At 39.5% G+C, this 25,954-nt stretch overlaps 1 protein-coding gene across 8 annotated transcripts in view; it reads right to left on the bottom strand.

The window, feature by feature from the left end:
• Positions 1-25,954, bottom strand: part of myo1b (myosin IB) — a 125,568-nt gene that overhangs the window by 22,981 nt on the left and 76,633 nt on the right. For 4 of the 8 annotated variants that reach the window (XM_041807652.1, XM_041807654.1, XM_041807655.1 and 1 more), the window contains exons 8-18: positions 22,494-22,592; positions 19,617-19,720; positions 14,892-15,039; positions 14,007-14,125; positions 12,054-12,140; positions 11,841-11,906; positions 11,143-11,148; positions 6,793-6,897; positions 3,774-3,836; positions 3,374-3,574; positions 2,134-2,360 (exon numbers count right to left, since the gene is read on the bottom strand). In XM_041807652.1, coding sequence (XP_041663586.1) covers positions 2,134-2,360; positions 3,374-3,574; positions 3,774-3,836; positions 6,793-6,897; positions 11,143-11,148; positions 11,841-11,906; positions 12,054-12,140; positions 14,007-14,125; positions 14,892-15,039; positions 19,617-19,720; positions 22,494-22,592 — 1,225 coding nt within the window. The remainder of the gene's footprint in view (positions 1-2,133; positions 2,361-3,373; positions 3,575-3,773; positions 3,837-6,792; positions 6,898-11,142; positions 11,149-11,840; positions 11,907-12,053; positions 12,141-14,006; positions 14,126-14,891; positions 15,040-19,616; positions 19,721-22,493; positions 22,593-25,954) is intronic. The other 4 variants (XM_041807653.1, XM_041807656.1, XM_041807659.1 and 1 more) reach the window with 1 other exon arrangement.

Genomic DNA, 25,954 nt, shown 5'->3' with positions numbered 1-25,954 from the left:
CAGAAGCGCTCTGTATGATTGTAATGGTCTGTTGCTCAAAAAAAGGAAAATAAGAAACAATAATGGATTGGATTATGGATAATAAGTATGGATGTATCAAGAGGAGGAAAATATGGACTGGCTCTCCTTCAGATAGAACTTAAGGAATGCATGCGATAACGTAAATAAAATAAAATAAAATGTACACATTAGTTTTAGGGAATAAAAGGGGATAAAAGTGCTAAATCTTGTAAATGACGATGTAAAGATAAGGAGCGAATGTTCTCCTGTTGTTAGACGTCAGGATTCACGTTGTTAACGTCAGGTCAGGGTGTCAAACTAGACAACGGTGTACAAAAAATTCTGACATGCTAGTCTTGTTGAATTGCTGTCGTGAGGGATCATAAGGAGTCTTGGACGCGTTGTTAATTATGTCACAAACCAAGATGGTTTGTCGTTCCCGACTCTCAAAATCGGGCCCGAGTTTTGACGACGAGCTGCGACGTCGCAGTCAGGCTTAAATCTGGCTGAATTCGTGTAGTCTGAGAGGGCCTGTAAGTATTTTTACATAAAATCATTGTTTTTGAAAAATCATGCTTTCTTGAGAAATACATTTTAATAGTTTTACTTCAACTATTTACAATGATGCCAAGCACCACAGAGTGCCTGCTCCCATGGTCATGTGTAGATGATTAGGGCAAAATTTTGAGGCCAAAATATGATAACTCTACATCTAAAAGCAATCATATAGACACAGTCTTTGGATATATAGTGTAAAAGACATGAAACAACAAAATGGCAAACAAATTGAAAGAATATCATGAAAGTAATTGTCCCTCAGAGTCATGCTACTGGTGTTACTCTATGAAAAAGGTCTTTTATTTTGAAATCAATATCATGCTTGGGATATCACTTGACTTCCAGCTCTTCCTTGAAGATGTATCTAGAAACTCCCAGAATTAGACCACTGACACTTCACTTTTACATCAAACTTTTCAAAATTCCCCGATTTCACATGAAACTCCAAGATGGTGTTGCCGGCCACTTTTTTGGCTATGAAATTGATAAAAATAGATCACAAACAGATTAAATATCATAATGTTGAGCATATATGCTGATTATCAACATGATAATGGTTTGATTCATTCTAGGAGCATTTTTGTAAAATGCGTTTTTCACTGGTGTTAACCTCCTCATGTGTAAGACGAGTCAGTGACAACAGTACATAGATGACCTTTATTCAAAGCTGCTTATTTCATTATTTTTCCTAAAATGACACCAAGATTTCCTGATTGTAAATTTTCTTCTCTTTTGGTCAGGTATGGCTAAATTAAATGCAGCTTAGAAGCAGTAACTGTACTGACAGTGTATGAATCCTGATGCAATCAGCATCTTTAGTGTCAGTAATTATATACTAAATCTGATAAAACTAACTTTTGCAAGGTGGTTTCATTTAGTGTCAACTCTGGTCTTTGATTTTTATCTTTATAGTAAGATTCAGACTTGTGTGCTTTATTTATACGTTGTTTTCTTTCTTTTCTTGGAGTGAAAATAATTACACACTTATTTAATATTGCTACAAACACAAGAATAAAGATTTGAATGACTAACTTTTACTTGATCATTTCTCATTTTTTTTCATTCTAACATTATATATTAATTATATATATTTATGTTTTATTGTTGCAAAAATGAACCATTATCATTATGTCAAACATTAAACAAAGATTTATAAATCACATAAAAGAGAATATTCTGTTTTATTTCGCATCATTCTTCTCATGAAATGCTTTCACGTTGCTTATAGGGTAACACCAGTGACAAAAATCTGGTGAATGGGATCTTTTAATAATGCCAAAAAGATATAAAATCATGAAGCTTTCACCCATGCAAATTCATGAAACCAGTAAGTTCTATAATAATGTAGAATAAGTTTCATGTTAGAAAAATAAAAACTTCTTTTTTTTTACATTTTTACATTTTGCAACCCTTAAAGTTCACATTTCTGTAAAATGACCAATAGGATGTAAGCAGCTATAGGCAAAGTGAGTTACTTAGATTTCCCATAGTCATTTATATTGCCCTAATGTTAGATCTCATGCACAAACACTGTCACAGACTGTTATGTTAATGGTGATATACTCAGGACTTTACCGGATGTAGTTGGGGTTCTTGGTTTGCAGGTTCTTCATCAGTGTACCCACTGATGCTCTGAACTGGAATCCAGCTGTTGGGGGTCTCTTCAGGTTGACTTTGGCTGGGTTGCCTTCAGGGAACAGTTGCTTGATGAGGCTGTGGGTGGCCTTGTACATGGCCTGTGACAGGTCCCGGTACAACAGGTCGTTGTTTTTGTCTACAAAGCCCTCAGTGCGGTACAGCACCTGGTTATGAACAGGAAGAAGAGAATGAGTAGGGTATTTCTTTTCAGCATGAAAACAATCAAAAATGTGTTTATTTGTTTAATAGATATAAACCATAACTGTTTCTAAAATGAATGCCAGTTTTTTCCAGTAATACCCGTTATAGCAGTGGCTCCTAACCTTTTTCTTAGCCCCGCCCACACAAGCTTTCATTGACAAAAATCCCAACATAATAGGCCTACAAGCACTTGTTCTTGACAAAAGGTATGCATAAACTATGCATAAACTATTCATTATGACAATGGGGTTTCAGGGTTATACAATGAAATAAAAGAGGAGCTGATAATTCTCAAGAAAATAAAATACAGTTCTTAATTTTAAAAAGGCATAAACTTACAAGATAAACTACACATTTTTTACTTTAAAGTTTTAAAAGTACATGGACCAAAACTTTAAAATTTTGAGATTATAAGGTATAAAAGTCAATAATCCAACCACTGTTTTCAGTTTGGTTTCTTCAAATTTTTTACTTCACACTGTTGCAAATTTGGTATTTTAAAAACCTGAAATTTTGGAGTCTCTAATTTCAAAATGTATAACTTTTTAAACTCAGAAATTTCACATTTTTTCTTGTAAATTTTCAACTTTTTTAACTCTGAAATTCTGAGTTCTTTTTCTTGTAAATATATAGTTTTATAATCTCAAAAAAAAAAGAAACAATAATAATGTGTTTTTTCCAAAACATCTGTCTTTTTTGCTCAAAAGTAAAATGATTCTCTTTTATCTTTTAGTTTTACCCTTATTTAGTTTAGTGAGTTTAGTTTTGTCCTTCTTATCATGGTGTTTTATAAATATGTGCACACATTATTTTGACAACATCAGAGCAGACACGGTTCCACGCCCCCCTCAGGGATCTTTTGCATCCCGAGGGGTTCCTGGACCCCAGGTTGAGAACCACTCCTTTATAGCACTGTAGTATTCTAAACAAATCTTAAAGATCTTTATTGTTCTACACTCAGCTTAGTGCCCAGTACCTTTCCGGCATAGTGCTGGATGCGGAAGCAGCTGTGTGGCAGGCTGTGATCAGTGAGGAACTTTGAATTCTTGCTGAGGCGACTCTCGAAGTGTTGATGTTCAGCACAGATCATGTTCAGTTTGTCCAGGAATGTCTCATCTGTGACCGTCCCAGGCCTCAGGCACTCCTCGTCCAACATGGCTAAGATGCCATTTTGGTGCTGGGCACAGAAGAGGAGTTAAAACTTTGGGGAAAAAAATACCTAGCATAAAATCTTGAATTTGAAAAACTTATATTAACATTATTCTTTGTAGCAGCTCTCTTTTTTCTCTTATCAAATTCTACAAAAGCAATCAGGCTTGAATGTGGATTCATGCAGAACTGGTCTGTGTGGTTTCAGCGCTGGGAGACTGACTCACATTCTCAATGAGGTCGCAGATAATGGCATTGTTGAAATATTCAATGTTGGTCCACTCGATGCCCTGTAACAAAAGAAATGAAGGTCAACAGGACAATGGCTTTTCTGTCTTATCCTCCAGAGCTAACAAGACAGTTTTCACACCAGTAGGACTCTCTCACACTTTGTGGCTGATGAAAAACACTCTTGAACACTTTTAATGTTTCAACACAACACTCAGCCAATGGTCAAGTACCTGAAGGAAAAACAAAAGCCTAATCAATGCCGCTCTCACAATGGCCCTCATCAAGCACTGCAACATCTACAGTACAGAGATGATTGAGACTGAAATGATTATTGTGGGATGCAGTGTTCTTTCAAATTTCATTTGACCTCAGCGTTTGTGGAGGTGTTTATGTAGCCAATGTGAGGTAGCAAAAATTGACTTTCAACTGAACAAACATTTCTCATGGCAGCTTATCCTCACTGGGATACTCAGATTCCTCTGCTGTTAGAAAATGATGTCTTTGTTGTAAATGAGTCTACAATCCTCCAGGCAGTGGTGCTCCTTCTCTAAGATTTATAAATCAAAGCTGGAGGAAAGAATTCAAAGACAGACCAAGCCTCTAAATGATGCCCCACACAATGAAAGCATTCTTATCACATCTCTAACTTGACAGTTAATGATGAGGAAAATAACAGTCAATGATACAAAAAGTATCAAAATATATATCTGTGGCAATGCATAGAGATGCATCCAAAGAATTTAGAATATCATGAAAAAGTTCACTTTTCCTGTGATTTAATTCAAGAAGTGAAAGCTAATAGAAAAGAAAATCAAAACATTCTTGTTTAAATGTGACGATAACAGCTCAAAAGAATCTACTATCTCTGGTAGTTTTGGCTTCACTGTGGACAGCTGCCATGTCCTGCTGGAAAAGGAAACCAGCATCTCCATAAAGCTTCTCAGCAGATGGAAGCATGAAGTCTCCTGGTAGACGGCTGACAGCGCTGACTCTGGACTTGATAGAACGCAGTGGACTAACAGAAACAGATGACATGGCACCCCAAACCATCACTGACCCTGGAAACTGAAAACACTGGACTTCAAGCACCTTGGTTTCTGTGCCTCTCCGATCTTCCTCCAGAATCTGGGACCTTGATTTCCTTGAAATTCAAAATTTACTTTAATCTGAAAACAGGACTTTGGACCAATTGGCACTGGTCCAGTTCTTTTTCTCCTTAGCCCAGGTGAGAAGCTTATGACCTCTGTGGTTACGGAGTGGCTTGACAATAGGAACATAACTCCTCCAGCCTATGTGTGGTGGGTCTTCATCCACTGGCTCCAGCCTCAGTTTGCTCTTTGTGAAGCCCCCCTCTAAGATCTTGAATCTGCTTTGTTTGACAATCCTCTGAAGGCTGAGCTCATCCCTGTTTAGTATGCACTACTTACTACACTTTTCCCTTCCAGTCAACTTTCCATGAACATGCTTTTATACGGCACTCTGAGGAAAACCTGCCCTTTCAGCAGTGACCTGTGGCTTATCCTCCTTGCAGAGGGCGTCAATGATTTTCCTCAGGATAACAGTCAAGTCAGCAGTCTTCCCCATGATTGTGGTTGTGTGTGCTGATCCAGAGTGAGAGAATTAAGGCTCAGGAAACCTTTGCAAATTGGACTTTTCAACCCTATTCTATTATTTTGGGATTATAGATTTTTGTGGACTGTAGGCTGTAACTATCAAGAGTAACACGAAACAAGTCTTGAAATCTTTCACTTCATTTAAGATGTATCTAGACTTTTAAGTAATGTAACTTTCTGAAGTAAACCACAGGAAAAAAATGAACTTTTAGATGACATTCTAACTTTCTGAGATGAACCTGTACACTTTTCAAAATTTAAGCTGAAAGCCTACTTTTAAACATTGATAAAACTGAGAAATAAGAAGTCTAGACACATCCATTTCCCAAGGTTTTTATAATTTTTAAATGGGCAAGTTAGGTCTAATAATAACAAATGTTCTAAAGGAAAACACTAACTGCATTTGGTCTCTTTTGGAGCAAAAGCTCTTATTCTTTTTATAGTTTAATTTCTGACTTGAATGTATTTTGTATGATTTATTTAATGTCTAAAAATGTTTCATCAATCTTTAAAACAATGCTTGCCCATTCTGGGATGATTTCATATTCCAGCCCTCCTCATCTGCTCTGCCATGAACTTAGCCTGCCCATAGTTTGAGTAAAGACAGAGTATAAAGCCCTTCTGGAGTGGAAAAGAAAACTTTCTTCATCCTACCCTCACCCCCCTGCTCTGCCCAGCTAATTCACAGCTGCTAATGGGTTGGGAACATGGCTTCAGTTGATATAAGCAATGTGACAGATATTCTGAGGAGGGGGCTTGCAAAGAAGGCGTGGCTTAGACTGACGGATGACCGGCCAAATTCCTGATTGGTGGTTCTCCCTCTTCTTTCCAGCCTTGAGGTATTTTCCCATGCAGTACACTGGAGAGAGGCCAGGAATGGAATATCATTGGTTCTGGTGTTAGCAGAGAAGGGGTGTGGGGGTCACCACTGCAGCGCTCACATACATAGAGCTCTGAAAACAAACAGAGCTGAAAGGCCCGCAACGGGGAGTGTTTACTCTCGCTGGAATGAGGGATCACTTCCGTCCCCGAGACTCCGCAGAGAGGAGGGAGAGAGGAAACTCAGAGTGTGATGGACGACAGAGACAGGAAGGAATAGATGAAGTAGAAACGCATTCAGGTCAAGGGGAATGCAGAATTAGCCAATAAAAAACACGACGGGTTAAACTGATGAGTGGCATGACCAGGTTGCGATCATGCTGCAGGGACCTGGGATGATTAATTGTCAGCACAACAAATTGAGTGCTGACATGCTGAAAGATGGAGACATACAGTTGCAGGTGAGAGAGGGCTTCCAGGGTACAGGCTGGGCTTGATGGGTAATTTTTCAAAGCTCACACTAGCAGTCATTTGCACATGGATTTTGCATGTTGTATATGTCAGTGTGAATATGGAGACATACCTCTCTGACATACTCCTCCTGCTCCTCCCGAAGGGTCAGCTCAATGAAGATCTGCTGCAGCTTCTCGTTGCAGTAGTTTATGATGAACTGCTCAAAGCTGTTATCCTGTAGAGAAAAAAAGCTGTCAGTTCCAGCTATGGCAGCATGCTTAATCATGAATCTGCCTGTGAAAAGGCTTTTTTAAAAAGTGTTAAGCATCAGAACCTACCGCATATATATATATATATATCCAACCCTGTTCTTGTCTCTCTAAAACTGCAGATGCTAATTTTTCATCAATGCTGGCTTCCACTTTTTAAAAGCACTGATTTCTTCTTTCTGCTCTGTAAACATTAGCCCAGCTTCCTATCTCTTGGCTTACTTTTGCAGTTTCAATCATTGTCCTGCCATTTTTCCATTAAAGAGGATTGTTACAGCAATATGTAGCGATTAAGGGCAGTCACGCTACTGTTTGGACGGATTCTGCCTCACGGTAAAGGTTTATGGAATTAAGATTTCATATCAAATCTTCAGGTATGAAATTTGATCCAAGATCTGCCTTTTTATCTGCTGAAATTGCCATGCATTAGTCTGAAGTCTGGACTTTTTTTCTAGTTTTGGAAACTTTAAATAAAACCTCTTTTGCTATCTGTCTTCAAAAAAAGGCCTGCAGGAGCTGGTTTTAAATGTCAAAAAGGCAGAGCAGAGTCACTCCTTCTGCTCAATGATTGCCTACATCATAACTTTCACAACCATAACTGAACAAACATAACCGATCTGGACGGTAAGATTTCCTGTATGATGATTAACTCTTATCACAACAAGTTCCAGTAAACCGTCATACATCTCATTAAAAATTGACCCACGTTTAAACTCTCAGAAAGTCTGTATCATCATATTCCTCAAATACCTCAATTATTACTGTGGCCAATTATGACCATTTAGTGGTTAGTCATGCTTCTTGGCAGAGGGCCTCATTGTATGCTGGGTTAGGTTAACACTCATTTGCTAAGGACACAACAGTGGTTAGTGCAGCGTGTTTAGTCTGAGAGCTCCGAGTGAAGGACATGGTAAGGTTTCTCAGTGACCAGGAAACAGAACACATGGCCTCAAGGAGATCAGTTATTAATGTCAAGACTCCATTTCCTTTTACTGAGAAACCAGAAGGCTGTCTCCACCCCTACACACACACATCTATACCAACGTGGCAGCAGACACCAGACTGAAATATGACAGACTTGAACCTTAACCCTAAATATTTCTGCTGCAACCGTGCTGCTTTATGACACGCTTAATAAAACCCCGAGGAAGTTAGAATCGTTGTACGATGAAGTTAATAGTCTCTCTGCTCAGGGGTGTTGATTTACAGAGCCCTTGACTTTAATATTATGTGTTACAAGTTCAAACCAAACATTTTCTAAGGACAAAAGTACAGAGCATTCACATCCCCTTCACTTTTTTGTTTTATGCTGCAGCCTGATGCTACAGTTTAAAAAAAATCACATTTATTTGCATTAATCTACACTTAGTACCAAATAATGAAAACAGAAATCTAGCTCAGATTCCTCCTATTAGCGGAGATGTTTCTACACCTTGACTGGAGTCCACCTGTGCTAAATTTAATTGATTGGACATGATTTGGAAATACACACACATCTCAATAGCAAACCTCTCAGTTGACAATGATATCAGAGCAAAACCCAAGCCAGGAGGTCAAATGAATGCCTGCAGAGCTCAGAGACAGGACTGTTGCAAGGCACAGAACTGGGGAAGGTTCAGAAAAATGTCTGCTGCACTGAAGGTTCCCAAGAGCACAGTAGCCTCCAGAATTCTCAAATGAAGGAAGTTAGGCACAACCAGGACTTGCCCAAGAGCTGGTTGCCCGGCCAAACTGAGCAATTGGAGTAGAAGGGCCTTAATAAGAGAGGTGACCAACAACCTGATGGTCACCCTGCCTGAGCTCCAGAGATCCTGTGTGGAGATGGGTGCTTGGATTTTGTAGAAAACTCCATGTTCTTTGCTCTTTGCACTTAGGACAGGCTTACATCCACCCACACTGCCATAAAGCCCAGGTTAGTGGAGGGCTGCAGTGATGGTTGTCCATCTAGAACTTTGTCCCACTTCCATACAGGATCTCTGGAGCTCCTGTAGATCCCTGGAGAGTGACCATCAGGTTGTTGGTCACTCTTACTAAATCTCTTCTACCCCACTTGCTCAGTCTGGCTGGATGACCAGCTCTTGGAAGAGTCCTGGTTGTGCTAAACTTCTTCCATTTGAAAATTATGGAGGTCACTGTGCTCTTGGAAACCTTCAGCGTGACAGATTTTTTTTGGTAGCAAACCTGTGCCTTGCAACAATCTTATCTGAGCTCCCCATGCAGTCAGTGTTAATTTTGTTGACTGAATCTATGACTAAAAATGTTCATCGACAACCTTTCTTTCATGACAAAAAGTAGACTAAGACTAATAAAAACAGATCTGTGATGACTAAAACGTACTACAAGTAAGTTTCATTTTCATCAAGATGACTACAACTAGAATAAAATGTAATTTAGTTTTTCGTCTTACATTCAAAATCCATGATATTTCTCCAATGTGGGTAAATTTGTCAAAAACAATGCAGCTGTAGCTATTCTGCCTCTCAGATGTAGAAAGCAGGGACCACAGGTTTGGCAGGGTGCAGAGAACACACTAGCATGATTTGGTGCCAGCTTTAGGCAAGAAAATAAATGCTTGGACTTAAAGCAAAGACTAAAATGTGAGGACTCTTATGGACTAAAACTAGACTAAAATGTATTGAGTTTTCGTCGACTAAAACTGGACTAACACTAAAAAGGATAGAAATGAAAAAAGTGTGACTAAAACTAAAAGGCATTTCATTTAAAGACTAAAACTAAGACTGAAATTAAAAATAGTTGCCAAAATTAACACTGCATGCAGTTCCTTTGACCTCATGGCTTGAGTTTTGATATGCATCGTCAGCTGTGAGGCCTTCTATAGAGAAAACATCATGTCTAATCAACTGAATTTGCCACAGGTAGAGTCCAGTCAAGGTGTCGAAACATCTCAGCAAAGATTGGGAGGAATGGGAGGAACCTGAGCTAAATTTACAGTGTTTGCAAAGGGCCTGAATAGTTAAATCAATGTGATAGTTCAGTTTAAATAAAAATGTATCCATGGGTAACTGAGTGTAGTTTAGAGAAAATATTTTTTTCTGTAGCAGCAGGCTACAACATAACAAAATTGAAAAGTGAAAGGGGTCTGCATACTTTATCAGAGTACCCACTAAACAAGTGGAACTCAAAAATTCCAGATTAAAAAACTACCTTATATCCATGTTATGATAACAAATAGTCACATGTACTGATCTCAATATTATTATTTTTTTCCCTTAAGTCCTAGATATAGAATTAGTCTACCAGACATACTGTACATGATATACTGTCTACATGCATACATGCTGCACACTGCATTTTATATACCATCTACATATTGTACCCATGACTCTACCAAACACCCCAGAGCATCAGCCCACTCTGTTCCAGCTGAAGGAATAGTTCAAGTAACTCTCAGAGAGTCAGACTGTAGTTGACAAAAGATGTGATGCTAACAGGAGACTGTTAGCATAGCTTTGCATAAAGCTTGTGAAGTGAGAACAAACGAGCCTGCATCCATCCAAGGGTTGAAAAGGAAACCAGTTACCTGCCAAAAAAAGGCGCTCTACGGCCCACTATTTTACATCTACATCTTCTCTGTTTAATCTGTGCAAAAACGTGTGAAATCAACATGCTGCTCAATGTGCCAGACTACTTTTTGGCTACGTGTGTTTACTCTCTATGCATTTCAACTGGCTTCTGGGCAACCTCTAGTGACTATGAGACTCCAGAAAGTTTCTGATTCCTGCCAAGAAATACTCAGTTTTGTTTCCTTGGAGTAGAGCCAAGCTAGCTGTTTTCTCCTGCTTCCAGTCTTTATGCAAAGCTAAGCTAACTGGCTACAAGCTTTAACTTCCTCTACAGACATGGAAGCTGTTTAATTCTCTAAAGGGAATAAGCAACATAATAAGTTTTTAACTCTTCCTTTAAACTGCTCTCTGTTCATAACAAGAAACGACAAACATTTAACACAGCAGCATAACACTCAGATATCAGTTTACTACCACACTTTCTTATTTCTTCTCTTGCCATAGCCAATAAACTGGTAAAAGAGTGTTAAGTCACAACTCTAATGATGCAAAGACTTCTTTAGCATCATGTCAGCTGTGTAGCTACGCTTTAGACCAAGAGTCCTAAAATGACAAGGAGCTGAATTAAGTTCAGATCACAGCATGCACGCTGGCACAGCAAACAGGCCGGGTGCTGGTGTTACTTACTCCATCCTGGTGACCCAGACACAACACAACAGTGAGAGGAGAAGAATGACTTGTGAGTATGGGATGTGAACAAGCAGGACAATGAAAATATGATTATGAAGAGACATGAGCATATGAGGGGGGAGGGGAATGAAGGCATCAAGTGACACACCAAGGCAATTCATTTAATCTCAGTTTAGTCCATGAAGTGCAACTCACACTCCATTTGTGTGCATGCACTTAATTGCATGCATATTGATGGTTTCCATGTAATTAACATAATGGATCCATAAAACCAACACAATTGCACTGTGTGGAGTTGTTGCTGAGGTATTAAAGAAATAATCATTACTGTAAAACCTCCAACAGAGTCATAGCATACATTTTCTGTATGATGTGTGGTTTCTGTATATTGGGTAATTCCTCACCGTTGTGGCCATTTTCTACTATGAAATGCTCCCTTTACTGCAGAAATCACTTGCCACAAAAATAATTTCACCCAAGGGAGCAATGAAGCTGAACTAATCTGATCTGAATGGCGTTTTACCAGCCCTTAGTTCTTGTTGATAAGCTCCTCACGGGTACCAAAACACGCACGCTAGCAGCCTGGGGCAAAAATCCTTTTAAATGTTAAAAAACAAGAAAATCTTTGGATGGTCAGATTTGATCCTGGTGGTGTAAGAGAAAGAAGAGCAGCTTTGATGTACCATTTGTCTTACCTCAAATATCTCAAAGCCATAGATGTCGAGCACACCCATGACCTTGTGGCGAGTTTTTGCTTGTGCCTGCAGGGAGACAATATTGTTGATATTAGAAAAATGCATCACAGAGCTGCAATGCCAATTTCATTCAGCATGAAAATATGAAACTGAAAAACTGATTCAGTTAAGGTAAAGTAAAAGAATAAAGTATGCAATCTTGACATTACGTACTTTAATACTCTCGTTGATCCTGGTAACCAGCCAGCTAAACAGGCGACTGTAAAGATTTTTGGCAAGGGCATCTCTGGCGTAGTAGGCCTGCAAATAAAACACAGCAGAAGTGGTGACAATAAAACCTCAACAGACAGTGAAGGTGCTACATGTTCTAGATTCAGCTCTTACAAAGTGAAATATTTCAAGAATGTTCCTGTTTTAATGTTGATGATTACAGCTTACAGCTCATAAAAGTCAAAGATCCACTCTCAAAACTCTACCCAAAAATGACTTACAATACAGAAATGTTGACCTTCTTGAAAATTCTGCATGCAGTAATTAGTTGGAGCTCCTTCTGCACAAATTACTGCATCAATGTGATGTGGCATGGAGCCAATCAGTCCGTGGCACTGCTGGGGTGTTATGAAGACCAGGTTGCTCTGATAGCAGCCTTCAGCTCATCAGGATTCCTCTTGACATTTCCCCAAAGATTCTCTATGGGGTTCAGGTCAGACCAGTTGGATGACCAGTCAAACACAGTGATACCACAGTCAGCAAACCAGTTTCTGGTAGTTTTGGCTTCCCTGTGGACAGGTGCCATGTCCTGCTGGAAAAGGAAGTCAGCATCTTCATGCAGATGAAAGCATGAAGTGTTCTAAATCTCCTAATGGCTGACGGCATTGACTCTGGACTTGATAAAAACCAGCAGACCAACACCAACAGATGACATGGCACCTCAAACATCACTGGCTGGAAACTAAAAACACTGGACTTCAAGCACCTTGGATTCTGTGCCTCCCTGATCTTTCCTCAGACTCTGGGACCTTGATTTATAAATAAATACATCCAGCCCAGGTGAGAACCTTATGACATCTGTGGTTCAGGAGTGGCTCAACACGAAGAACATGACACCTACAGCCCATCTGCTGGACCTGTCTGCATGGTGGCTCTAGATCCTCTGACTCCAGCCTCAGTCCACTCCTTGTGAAGCTCCCCTACATTCCTGAACCTGCTTTGTTTGACAGTCCTCTTAAGGCTGAGCTCATCCCTGTTGCATGTGCTCCTTATCTTACCACACTTATCCCTTCCACTCAACTTTCCATGAATCTGCTTTGATACGGCGACTGAGAACAGCCTGACCCTTTTAGCAGTGACCTTCCGGAGATGAAAATGATTGTATTCTGGACATTTGTCAAGTCAGCAGTCTTCCCCATGATTGTGGTTGTGTGTACTGAACCAGAGAGAATGAAGGAAACCTTTGCAAATTGCACTTTTCCACAATTCTCTGACATTTTGAGAAAGCAGGTTCTTGATTTTGTGAGCTGTAAGCTGTAACCATTGAGATTAAAGCAAAAAAAAGCAAAAAAAAAAAAAAAAGCCAGGAAAAATGAACCTCTATGAGATATTTGACATTTTTACATGCACCTGTGTATGAAACCATTTTGCTTTTTTTTTCCAATATCCAAATATCAGAATCCTTGAAAACATTTCCAAAAGGTAATTGCTGGCTTCTTGGCAAGTAGAAATTTAAGAGAAGAAAAAGACTTCACCAAGATTACTTTACATTCCTGAAAACTGTGGCAAAGACACCACTACTAGAGGTCAACTCGGTTAGCCTTATTTCTTTTGCAAAATCAAAAGAACAGGAAATATTGTTAGGGCCACGTTTCTCTGCTCTCACACTGTATGAGCAGTCTGAGTGAACTCACTAACCTCTAAAACATGACCTATATTTCAATATCCAGGAGGAATACAGCTTATCTATAATGGAGAGGTTTTCATGTAGCTCTGACATGGATGAGAGGCAGAAGCCCGAGGAGCAAGTCAAGGGGAAGAAATGCCCCTTAATCTTTTTATGCGCTGTAAGTGCTTGTGTGTGTGTGTGTGTGCCTGCATGTGTGTTCTAATGTCAGTACAAGAAGAGTTAATATAAAACGGTAGAAGTGGTGCAAGATAGATTCTCCCTCTGACCTGGGCCACATTCAGGGTAGTCGACACTTTCTCCAGCTTTGCCTCCACTGTTCGATAGCTGAAGGCTCTTTCCAGCACTGACTGTTCGATCCCCAAGAGCTCACACATCTCCTTCAAATCTGCAACACATGCAAAGCCATGACAGTGAGCAAACAATTCCTGCAGAGAAAGGATTTGATCATCTTTCTTACTTTATTCTGTAAAAGATGTTCACTTGTTAAGGTGAAAAATTAACCTCATGTGTTAACACCTATGAACTTATCAAAATGACAACTACAGGAGAAGAAAGACTCCTAAATAGTTATTTTGAAAACACACAGAGCAAAAACACTATTATTCAAAGTGCTTTATAAATTCCCTTGGGGGAGAAATAAAAGGAGAGGAGAGAGCAAGGATTGAAATATGAGCAATATGTTGCAATTTGTTTGCAATAAACCGAATATTCATACGACAAAAAGCCATTTCTCAGCAAGAGTGACACCAAGATGGATCATGCCACTGCCATGGAGAGAAATATGTAAATGTTAAAGCTCCCTAAAGAGAACAGCTGTGCAAGTGATAACACAAATAGTTCTTGTCATGCAAATCATAAAACACAAATATGTACTTGGTGATGGCTGTAGGAGAGACTAAAGCAGCCAAGAGGGGGCAGTGGCTCACCATCAGGCCAGCTGTGTATCAGGAGGATTCTATGCAAAAATATTCTCATTATATTAACAAATAAAAACAATTATTCACCTCTGATCAAACCAAAATGACTCATTTAAATGGCTCACTTGTTTATGAGTGTGATAGTCACTCTGCCAAATCACTGAATGAAGGTGGAAGTGTGTCATATAAGGGTGAGAGGTGTTTTCAAGTTGCCTCCTGTTGATTATCTTTTACCATTTTTGTCTTTAATTCGGCTCTCGTCTGTGCCGTTACAGCGCGACTCGGGCTTGAACTCGATGTTTCCAAGCTTCAGCACGGCTGCCACCAGCTCCAGCACCGACTGCACCTCGTCCTCCATGAAGCCCACAATCTGCATGGCATTCTGGGAAGACAAAAGGCAATAAGCCGCTAATCAGCTTGTTGAATGTAGTTATGAAACAGACACGGGGTTGCAAAAGGGAACCAAGAAATAAATCTGTTGTAATATGACAGTGTGTATGACACCAGCTCAGTCAGACTGAAACATTATCGTAGCTTCTGTCTGCACTGTAACAATCATACTGGTGAGAAATCTCACAAAGGATCATCCTCTACAAAAAACCTTCCTGATTAGTGAATTTTATTCACTGGAAGAGATTTAGTCTGAGATTTACTGTGTCAATCAGATATATTAGTATGTTTAGGATTAAATTCAGGACAAAAATCTCTTTAGCCTGGGTCCCTACTGTGGGACACAAAGACCCAGCTGAATATTTAAAGATCTTTAGCAAAATCCCACTATCAAATATGAGAGAATGTTCTTCTCTAAGCTGAAAAAGCATAAAAGAATATTTCAATACAGGATTTTGAAGCTTTGTGTTTCTTTTGTGCTGTGATCCTGTATTACTTTCACTGTTGCTGACATTAAAGCAAGTACTTCTGACAGCCCTGCTTAGCCTCCTGAGACCTGAGATTTTGAGTAGAAAGTATTTTTAGTTTACCACCTTTTTTTTGGATCAGCATAAGTTTAAACCTACGCCAACAGGCTTATCGTATTGTAAAGCACACAAAACATGAAGAAATTTTTAATACATCGCGGATGTGTTTCAGCCTGTTGAGGGGGCTTTCAGTCGATAAGAACTAGAGACAGTCATTCAGAGACTTATGGTGTTCTCCTTTTTTGATGATAGACCACAAGAAGTTATTGAGGCCTTATAAAAACAAAATTTCAGCTAAAAGCGCTGGAGATTCCAAAAATTTCTGTAAAAATCTTTCAAAAATATCCCCAAATGTACTCAAAATACCACAGATGTTTCAGTAAGCTATTCTGAAAAAAAAGATGAACATAAAATTCCTGCAAATTTTTAAGTAAATTTGCCAAATTTTTGGAACAAATTAAAAAAAAAAAAAAAAAAATCCCTTCAAAATTCCATGTAAAATATGTAAAACTTGAAAACACATTCCCCCCCAAATTAAAATAAATTCCCTAAAATGTTGAAGACATCACAAAAATTTCTGTAAAAAAAAACCTTGAAAATACCCCAAAATGTATTCAAATAGCCCACAGATGTTATTTGTGAGGTAAAAAAAAAGAAAAGAAAAAAAAGCCTGCAGATTTACATAAAATTTCTACAAATTTCCAAGCAAATTCACCAAAATTTTGGATCAAATTTACAAAAATATACTAATAATTTCCTTCAAAATTCCATGGAACAATATGGAGAATTTGCAAACACATTTTGCCATAAAATTAAAATAAATTCCCTAAAATGTTGAAGACAATACAAAAAACTATGTAAAAACAAAACCTAAAAATACCCCAAAATGTCCTCAAATATCCCACAAATGTTGTTGTGAGCTTTTTTTTTTTGAAAGCCTGCAGATTTACATAAAATTCTTGCAAATTTCTAAGCAAATGCAGCAAAAAGTCAGATCAAATTAAAAAAATATATACTAAGAAATTCCATCAAAATACCATGGAAAAATATGTTCAATTTCCAAACATATTTCCCCCCAAAATCCAAACAAATCCCATAAAAAATGTGAAAATTCAGTAAAATTTCATTGGAAATTCCCTATCTGTATTTCCAGTAAAATTCAGAAAAAAATACCAATAATTTTCTCAAATTCTCATGAATGTACCGAATTTTTTAAAGCACACTATCAAACAATAAAAACATATTCCCAAGATTTTTTTTAAAGAAATTAACTGACAGCTTTAAAGTGAATTCTCCAGACATTCTGAGCAAATTACTTAAACTTTTCTGGATATTCTGGACAATAATCTAAACTATTCTACCGGCATAATTTATTACTATTTATTTATAAGAAAGTCACAATGTAACAATGTCCTCCTATGTGCATGCAGGGTCTCAGGAGGTCAACGGTCAAGAAAGCGTGGTCGTCTTTGGGTAAATAACAGGCATGGCCATGTGGAAGGCCTCATTGTTCAGTGGGAATGTCCTCTTGTGTTTCCTGTGGTGAGACGCAGCTGTGTGGGGAATACTGTGAAAACTGAGTGTGAGAGGTGATGAGAAGCAGGATGTAGATGCAAGGAAACAAGTGGAGTAGAATGTGGCGTAACTGCAGAGTGCAGAGGCAGAGGCTTTTACAGTAGCTGAGTAAACCATAATAGAGCGGGGCTGGTAACAATGGGGTACAGAAGACACAGTCACCTCTGAATACAGTATCCTATGTGTTTTGATCTATGACAATAACAAGTGGTTGCCTTGTATACTGATTTTTTCCCTTCAGAGGAAGCAGCTGGGTTTAGCATAGACATGCTCCTGCCACTGTTCTGATACAAGCTGAACCAGTTTTGAACTTTAGTCAAAGGCTCCACATTGAACGCCCTGTACTTTAGTCTTTAAGTTAACTTTTGAGTTCAGCTTCAGTTCAAACTTCACCTGGTTTACAACAGGTTAGAGGATGACTGCTATGGAAGATTTTCACACTTGTGAAGACCCGACTTAGGTAATCTAGTCCCTCTTAGTATTCTATATAAGGAGATAAGGAGATAAGGATAAGGAGACGGCAGCCCCTTTGTACCCACTGTAAAAAATTTAGATTAGCTCAGTGTCACACTATGACTGCCTCCATGGCAAAGCTTTGTCTATTATAAATGTGACATTTTTACATAACAATCCAAATATAATTTAGGAGAAAGTTTGGGAGAAAAGATAATTTTGGGAGGGTTCATCCTTAAAAGATGAACCAGCATCAGGGGTGGTATTAGTAATCTTGAGGCCCCGGACAAATACTGATAAGGCCCATCCCTGTTTAGCTAAATGCATTCATAGCAAGTCTACAGAATATGAAATATAAATACCCAAAAACCCAACAGTACTTCTTATAAACTAAAAGAGCACCATGACTCAGACTCACTTCATCGTAATATTTTAACATGTCTCTAGTACAGACATAACTTTCAGAATCACAGTATATGCTCAATATTGGTGTAATACCTGTTCCCCTGCCACAAATTATTAATTTTTATTTATTGCATGCCATTTTACCACATAGTTGTTCACCATTGTTTCAATTTGTCCATAGGAATATATAATTAGCTTCATATGAAGACATTTAGGGGCTTTTTGAGGGGCTTGAACCTCCCCGCTGGGGCAGGGGTCCACTCTAGTATAATCAAAATCTAAACCTAGCACAGAAAATAAGAACCATTTCTTTGTTGTAATAGTGCTTCTTGGCAATAAATCTAATACAGTTGGAAAGCCTGTTTATTTCACTTTTAAATGATGCCACATTTGTAAGGAACATACATTTGTGGGATGAGCAGCAGAGCTGAGTGTGTGGGTTGCACCCATGGAAAATTTGCCAGATCTTTCCTGCCAATGCCAAACAGCTTATTTTGCCATTGAGTCTTGTTTGGTGGATTTGATGATTTAAGTCTGAAGAAACAAGACATATTGGGAATTTAACAATTTGTCCATAACAGACAGGAGCCTCAGTAGCATGTGGAAGAGCCGTACACAGCCACAGCAGCCTGGCACCTCCTCTTCATGCTGGTCACCAGCCTGGTCATACACTGCTGTGGAACAGCATCCCATTCTTCAACCAGCTTTTGATGCAAGTCAACCAATGTGGCTGTACTGGTCACTCTGGCACACTCAAGCTGATCCCACAAGTGTTCAATGGGGTTGAGGTCAGGACTGCTGGCAGGCCACTCCATCCTCTCCACTCCCACATTCTGGAGGTAGTCTCTGATAAACACTGCTCTGTGGGGGCGAGCATTGTCATCTTGGAGGATAGATTTCAGTCCCAGACTGTGGAGAACGCCACTGGCTGCAGAATCTCATCTAAATATCTCTCTGCATAAGCCTCGTTTTTCCAGTGAGGGAGACTCTGCCCCACACCATCACACTGCCTCCACCAAAAGATGTTACTCTATTGGTGCAGCAATCAGCATAGCCCTCTCCACATCCTCTCCACATTTTGACTCAACGATCCGACTGCTGTAGGCAGAATCTGGACTCATTGCTGAACATAACATGTACCAGTCAGGCACCTGTCAGCACCTGGGGGTATCAGAAGCTCAATAGCAACAGCAGAATAAGCTGTTTGGCATTGGCAGAAAAGATATGGGAAATTTTTCATGGGCACAACCCACATACTCCGCTCTGGTGCTTATCCCACAAATGCATGTTCCTTAAAAACATGGCACCATTTAAAAGGGAAATAAACAGGCTTTCCAGTTGTGGAAGATTTATTGCCAAGAACTTTTGTTACAACAAAGGAATAATCTACCAAACATATTTCCTAACTGTTTGTGCTTACTTTATAATGATGCTCTGAGGTCCTGGTCTACATTGTTTAACTCACATTTGATGCACACCACTGATGACTGTATCTCGAGGCCCCTTTGAGCACAAGGGTCCAAGCACTTGCTGACCTTTGCCTGATAATGAAACTGCCTTTAACAGGGAAGATGCCTAAATAAGGGTGTGTATGCGTAGGTCTACTTACTCTGACTGTCCTAAAGTTGGCAGCATCATCCAACCCATTGACTGCAGCAGAGTCCAGGCTTAGGTAGTTGTACTTGCTGAAGTCCCGGTCCAGCTTCAGCTTCTCTGTGACACACAAACCATGTGGTTGCTATTAGAACTACTTTTGATTACAAGAGATCAGTGCATGGAAAGTTGAGCCTTATTTACATTAAATGCATGTTACGCTAGTGCAAACTCACAGCTGGGATTTACTTGATAAGAAAAGGAGAAAAAACAACACAGTCTTGCAAAGCTTGATGCTTCAAGGATCACTGATATACTCTTGAAATGCAAAATCTAAACAGGTGACACACATGCCTTAATATAAATTTATGCAACCCTTGCCGCTCCAAACCCAATTTCTACACAGTGCAGTCTCATACTGCTTTGAACATTACTCTGGAAGATCAAATGGCCACCTTAAAAGCCCCCCTATCTAGTGGCAAAGAAATCTATTCCTCTCATGGGCACATGTGTCAGATTTCATTAGTGGTTGCATTAGCTACAGCTGAATCAAGTCCCTGTGATGTGCGTGCTCCAGAGTCAATGACCATTATATTGTTCTCCTCTGTTCAGGACATAAAAACAATGCCCTCTGTCCACAGAGAAGCAAATAGAGGGAACGGGTTTCCATGGCTGGTCTTTGTTCTCTGTAGTGTTTGTTAGGCAGGAAGGCTGGATCATTAATGCATCAGCCATGTGTTCATGCAGCTGCACTCCTGCCGGGAATATTTATGTAGAGGATATTTAACATAAGGAAGAGCATGCTGCTGACTCTGCAAGACAATTAAGAAAGCTAAGTTTAAATATAACATTTGAAAGTCAGAAATAAACGATCACAAACTCAGTGCTCATGCTAAATACACTAGTCTGGGTTTTGACACCAAAATCCAAACAATGTGGCAACGCTGATTCATTGCTTCCTGTCAGCAGAGACTTGTCTATTCTGGGACTCGATGTTATTCCAAGTAAAACTAAGTGTAGACATGGTATACAAGGTATGGCTATTAAAACTGAGACTAATGTCATAATACAGTTTAATAGAATCTAAGCATTTTTCAAATGCCTTCTCCTTCAGTCTCCTCCCCTTCTGCATCAACACAGCCCTGCATTCAGGTCTTCACTGATCAAAGCAGTACACCAGGACTTCTTCTGTCTCAGAACCTCTGTGGTTCTTTTCTTAACTTCTGACAGACTCTAAACGTGTTCTTTTGAGCACAGATTTGATCTTAGGAAAAGGGAAAAAGTCCCACGGTGCTAGATCAGGTTAATAGGGAGGGTGATCAAGCACTGGGATTTGTTTATTGGCCAGAGACTGCTTTGCTGAGAATGCAGTGTGAGCTGGAGCTCACAGTTTTTCTAGAACCTGTTTCTAAATACTGCATTTAATATGAAAGAAAACAACCAACATGGCCTTGAATCTGGGCTTGTTTTGGCTGATGTTTTTTTTCTCAGGATCGTACTCGAAGATCCTAGGGAAAGTTTTATCGCAAAGTTTCATTGCATGTGATCCCTGCTTCTAAAAAATTGGGGTTTTCTTCAATTTGTTTGAGTTTTTCCTTTTGATCAGGAGTCAGAAATTTGGGGATAACTTTGGCACACACTTTAGTCATGGTCAAATTTTAATGCAAAATTTGCTGAACTGTCTCATTATCAATGGAGACCATTTCTGAAATCATTCTTATAAGGATTTGTATAATGATTGTATAAGTTTATCATCTTAGACATCCTCTCTGCCTTCATTTGTGGCATTTAAAGACACATGCACATGGCATGCAAACTGACATGACAGACTCTTTTATATATCTGCTGCATGAATATATGTCACATTCATCTGGGAAAGCTCCCATACAAAGCATTTGGGAAGAGCAAGACTTTTCAAGAATGTTCTGTCTGTCACCTTCATGATGGGCCAATGAGAGCAACAAGACTAAATGACATTGTTTGCATGTGCTACTCTTGAGCTGACAGGCTACTGCTACTGTGGATCATTAATGGCAGAGCTTTTAGGTGAATAAAATTGTGCTAAGGCCATCGAGATGTGCAAAAACATCGTCTCTGCCAAGGCAAGCTTTTGGTGTGGCTTGTTTTAAAAAGAAATGTGGTCCAGGTCCTAAAGCTACATCTGAGGTAATCATGGCACAGGAGGCAGCCAATGCAAACGGTTTTAAGTCAACTAAACTCCGCCCATAGCTACTGCTTCATTTTCCTCAACCGACTCTGATTGGTCAGTGGTTGAACAGTGTTCAGTTCGCCACAAACATTGTGGATTGGAGCTTTTCAAGATGGATTTGCCTGATGGTAGAGATGGAGTCTTGCAAACCCATCTGCTTTGAAAGGTTATGTGACATGTAGGCTACATTCACAATGCAGTTAAAAGCGACTTGAATCAAATTTTTTTCTGATAGTGTGAACAGCCCAAGTCACATCGAATCTGACCTTTCTGAATCAGGTTAAAGCCACTTCCGTATGTGGTTCTGAATCAGATACATATCTGATCTTTTGGAAGTTCACTGCAGGCCTGCAGTGTGAATGTAGCCGTAGTGTTCCCCACACACATCAGTTATATCTCAAAAGATCCGGCTGCTGTTGTGTTCAATTTACCCCAAATTTCTAGTTAATATGATGCTCAACTTTTAAGCCAATCGTTTTCAGATACCTCAGCGAAAACACATGCACTTCAATCAGTAGCTAGCAGTGAACTATTATCCTAATAAGCACAGTCTGGTGGATCAGTTGTTTTGTCGTGTTTCAATCAGTCATTTTCTCAAAGTCTCATGTCCTGCTTCTTTTTCAGATGATCTGAGAAAAACAAGGCTTTCATTCATGTCCCATTTCCTGCATGTTTACGACTTACTGAGTGTGTCATCGGCAGCTCCAGACAAAAGCTGATAAAAGATGTGGAAGTTCCTCTCTCCTCTTGGCTGTTTCACCACACGTGACTTCTCCAGCAGATCTAGAAGCGTTAAGGACAACAAAAGGAAACAATGATGAGTGATTCCTCAGTCATGCTCAAAGGAGACGGTTCTGCAGGGATTCAAAGACGCATCCCTGAGAGGTAAATATAGGACTGACCTGCTGTTACATCTTAAGACATAAAAGCCATCCAACATCTGCATGCGTATGCACTGAAGTTGCCACGACAACCGTGCAAATGAGGGCAATTATTTGTGTGTATAAACATACTGTAGGAAGTGTACGAGGAAGTATCCAAACGTCAGCCCTTTCTTCTGGGCTGCAGACCAAGTGCAACAGTACCTGATTAAAAGGGGAGCCATCATCTGCTCACCGCATTAGGCTGAGTATGATTTAATTAAAGGCCAACTGCAGAGCTCAGCATCTGAGGCTGCTTGAGATCCTCTTCACTTGCCAGTCTGGCTGGATAATAGTATTCAATTTGGCTACTTAGAAAACATCTTATTTCGGAGACCTTTACAGCACACTGAAGAGAACATTCTGAGGCAAAATGTCCACAATATCAGCCATTATACTTCAAATTAGTGGCTAAAAGGAGAGGAAGAAAAAAAAAGAACTGCTCATGGTTTTCAGTTTTTAGACATTACAAACTCTGACTCACCAGCCTGTGGGTGCTGAGAGGACAAGAGTGCCACTTTGCTCTGCAGCTGTGGATACAACAGAAGCACCTACCTAAAGAGCTCCACACCGAGACCTGATGTTGTCAGAGTTAGGGGTGGATCAGGCAAAATGAGAATCTATAGCACCCACAGGGCACAAATCACATAAGTGATTCGATAAGAGCCTGCACATCAATAATACAACATCCATGACTGAGTGGCTGGCAGCAGCGATCCAGAGCTGAGCTTAAAGAGGCAAAGAATTCCACTAAAGAGCTGCTTCCTCCATTTCTGCATCTCATTCAAGATTTTTAATATATTTCTTCTTTGCTTTCTTTCTTTTAATATCCTCATCCTTAGGGGACTGAAGTGACCTTTCACATTGCAAACAGTTATGTCATCTTATTATTGCTCCTGAAAGCCAAAGCTTCCCATTTTTTACCGTCAAGCTTCTCAACAGCATTTATTGCATGCTCTCTTCTCTCTCTTGGATAAACAAACACAAATTAAAGCAGCAATATGGGGACAATATCCTGTTTTGTTTTGAGGCAAGGCTATGGCTGATTGGCTGCCAGAAAAAGAAAAAAAAAAAAAAGGCTTAAACATCCAACCTCAGTTGTACGAAGCGCTGAAGGCTGGAAGGATATACATCTAGGGTTATATAATAAACTGAGAGGTGGAGAGAATCAATCCCGGCTTGCCCTCTAAGAGCATCCTCATCCATCTGTCTAGCCAGCCAGCCAGCTCTGTCTGAGGCAGTCACATGGCAGTGGGCCTGCCTCACAGACTGCCCCTTGTGTTGGACTAACTGAGGCCAGCAGACAGAGGTTCATCTGTGTCTCGGCCATCAGCTCCTCTCTTTGTTTCTGTGACCTCTGTCAGAGGAGTCAGTGCTGACACAACAGTGTGAGCTGAGTCAAGATAAGACCAAAACAGATCAAATCAAAAGAGAAAGAGAGAGACTCAGCAAGTGGAGGGGTGCACTTTGTAGAGCCTTGGATTCAAATGGTTTAAATATAGCCAAAATCAAATGTTGCAGACTTTGGGCCAAAACCTCCTATCTCCAAAATCACCCCTTTCCAGGGAATGAAATAAACACTGTATTTTCCAATTAATTTTGACACTGACTGGTGAAAGTAAGCATCTTTTTGAAACTTTTCAATTGCTTTAAAATTTGCTGCTCCCAAAGACAGATGTAAAGGATGACCAATAGCACTGATTTCTAAAAACACATTAACATCATGAAAAATGGAGACAAAAGGTTTTGGCCCAACACCAGCGATATGTTCATTAACTGTGCCATAACAACACAAAATTAAAGCAACCTTCCAAACAACCTATTTGGATTAGCAGCAGATGCTTTAATAAACACTATGTAATAATGTGTCAGGAATGTAAGCTGGTAATGTAACAAAAATAAAAACTCATAATGTAGTAACTGGTCAATAATGTAACATGATACTGAGCGCATAACAATTTTGCATAGTATTAACTTATTATATTTTCCACCTGTTATTAAATTATGATGCAAACAAAATAGTTTTCTCCTGATTTTCAAAAAATTGTACTACATTATAGAGTGACACAATAATTAACCATTACCATTAACATGGTAATCGCTTCCCATCAGAGTGTAGTCGGCACTAAAAATACCCTCTCAAGATTTTTTACTTTAATTTAAGGCTTGAAACGTTCACACACAAATACCCTCCCTCTTCCTGTGCCAATGTGAGTGTGAGCGTGTGCTTGCTTATGCGTGTGTGAATTAATATCAACAACACAACATTTATAAAATACTCTAACAAGTTATCACAGGCACACACTCTAGAGATCCTAACATCAATTATCAGGTTGACCCTTAATATGGACATTGCCATACTTGGACATTTCAATCACGTCTTTCATCTTTTCAGAGATGTGTCATATCTTTCCAGAATTTATATTAAGGATGTTTTAGCTAAATTTTTGGATCTTGACGATGAGGGTGACTGTTGTATTAGCATTATGAAGATCTATGGTTCCTGTCACATGTCAGGTGGTCTAGCTCTACTGATCAAAAATGAATTTGGTCAAAACCCTCGGTGGATGAGAGCCTGGATTGTGCTCAGACACATAGTGTTCAGACACTACAAGTTCATTCCCATGTCCTGGAAAAAATACTTTACATACAGTAGGCTATAATTTTTTTTTTTCTATTTCTTAAAATGGTGAGCAAAAAAATAGCTTTAGTGTGCACTAACATTTCAGTTTCTTCTGAGGGAGTAACGCTATACAGCGTAATCCCATCACTTTCCATTGTTAACTAAAGCTTTTGCATTACAGTTGTTAGAATGTTGATCATTTTCATCAAGGCTGTAAACTGAAAATGATGTGTGACTGCCATCATTTTTTATAATATTTCATAATAAGTGACCTTAAAGGTCACACATTATGCAAAGACACTTTTAAAGCCTTTCCTAACAAAAGTATGTGCACCTGGCTTGTCCACAATCCCCCTAAGAATCAGACCCCCCCCACCACCACCACCTTTTAGAAAATGTGTGCTAAAAAAGGCCGTTCTCAGATTTCCCCCTCATGATGTCATGTGAGGAGTTAGCCCCACCCCCAGGTTCAGTTGGCCCTCCTCACTTGGAAGAAAGTTCCGCCCTCTTCTCCTAATCCTCCTCTCAGTATTGGGGTCAGGAGAGCCACATCCATTAAGCCACATCCTTTTCCTGAGAGAGGTGTGGTCAGGGGCGGAGTC

This window comes from Cheilinus undulatus, linkage group 15 (assembly GCF_018320785.1).
Source record: "Cheilinus undulatus linkage group 15, ASM1832078v1, whole genome shotgun sequence".
Classification (NCBI taxonomy): Eukaryota; Metazoa; Chordata; class Actinopteri; order Labriformes; family Labridae; genus Cheilinus; species Cheilinus undulatus.
Note: the sequence above shows the minus strand (reverse complement) of the source record. Positions and strands in the feature narration are given on the sequence as shown.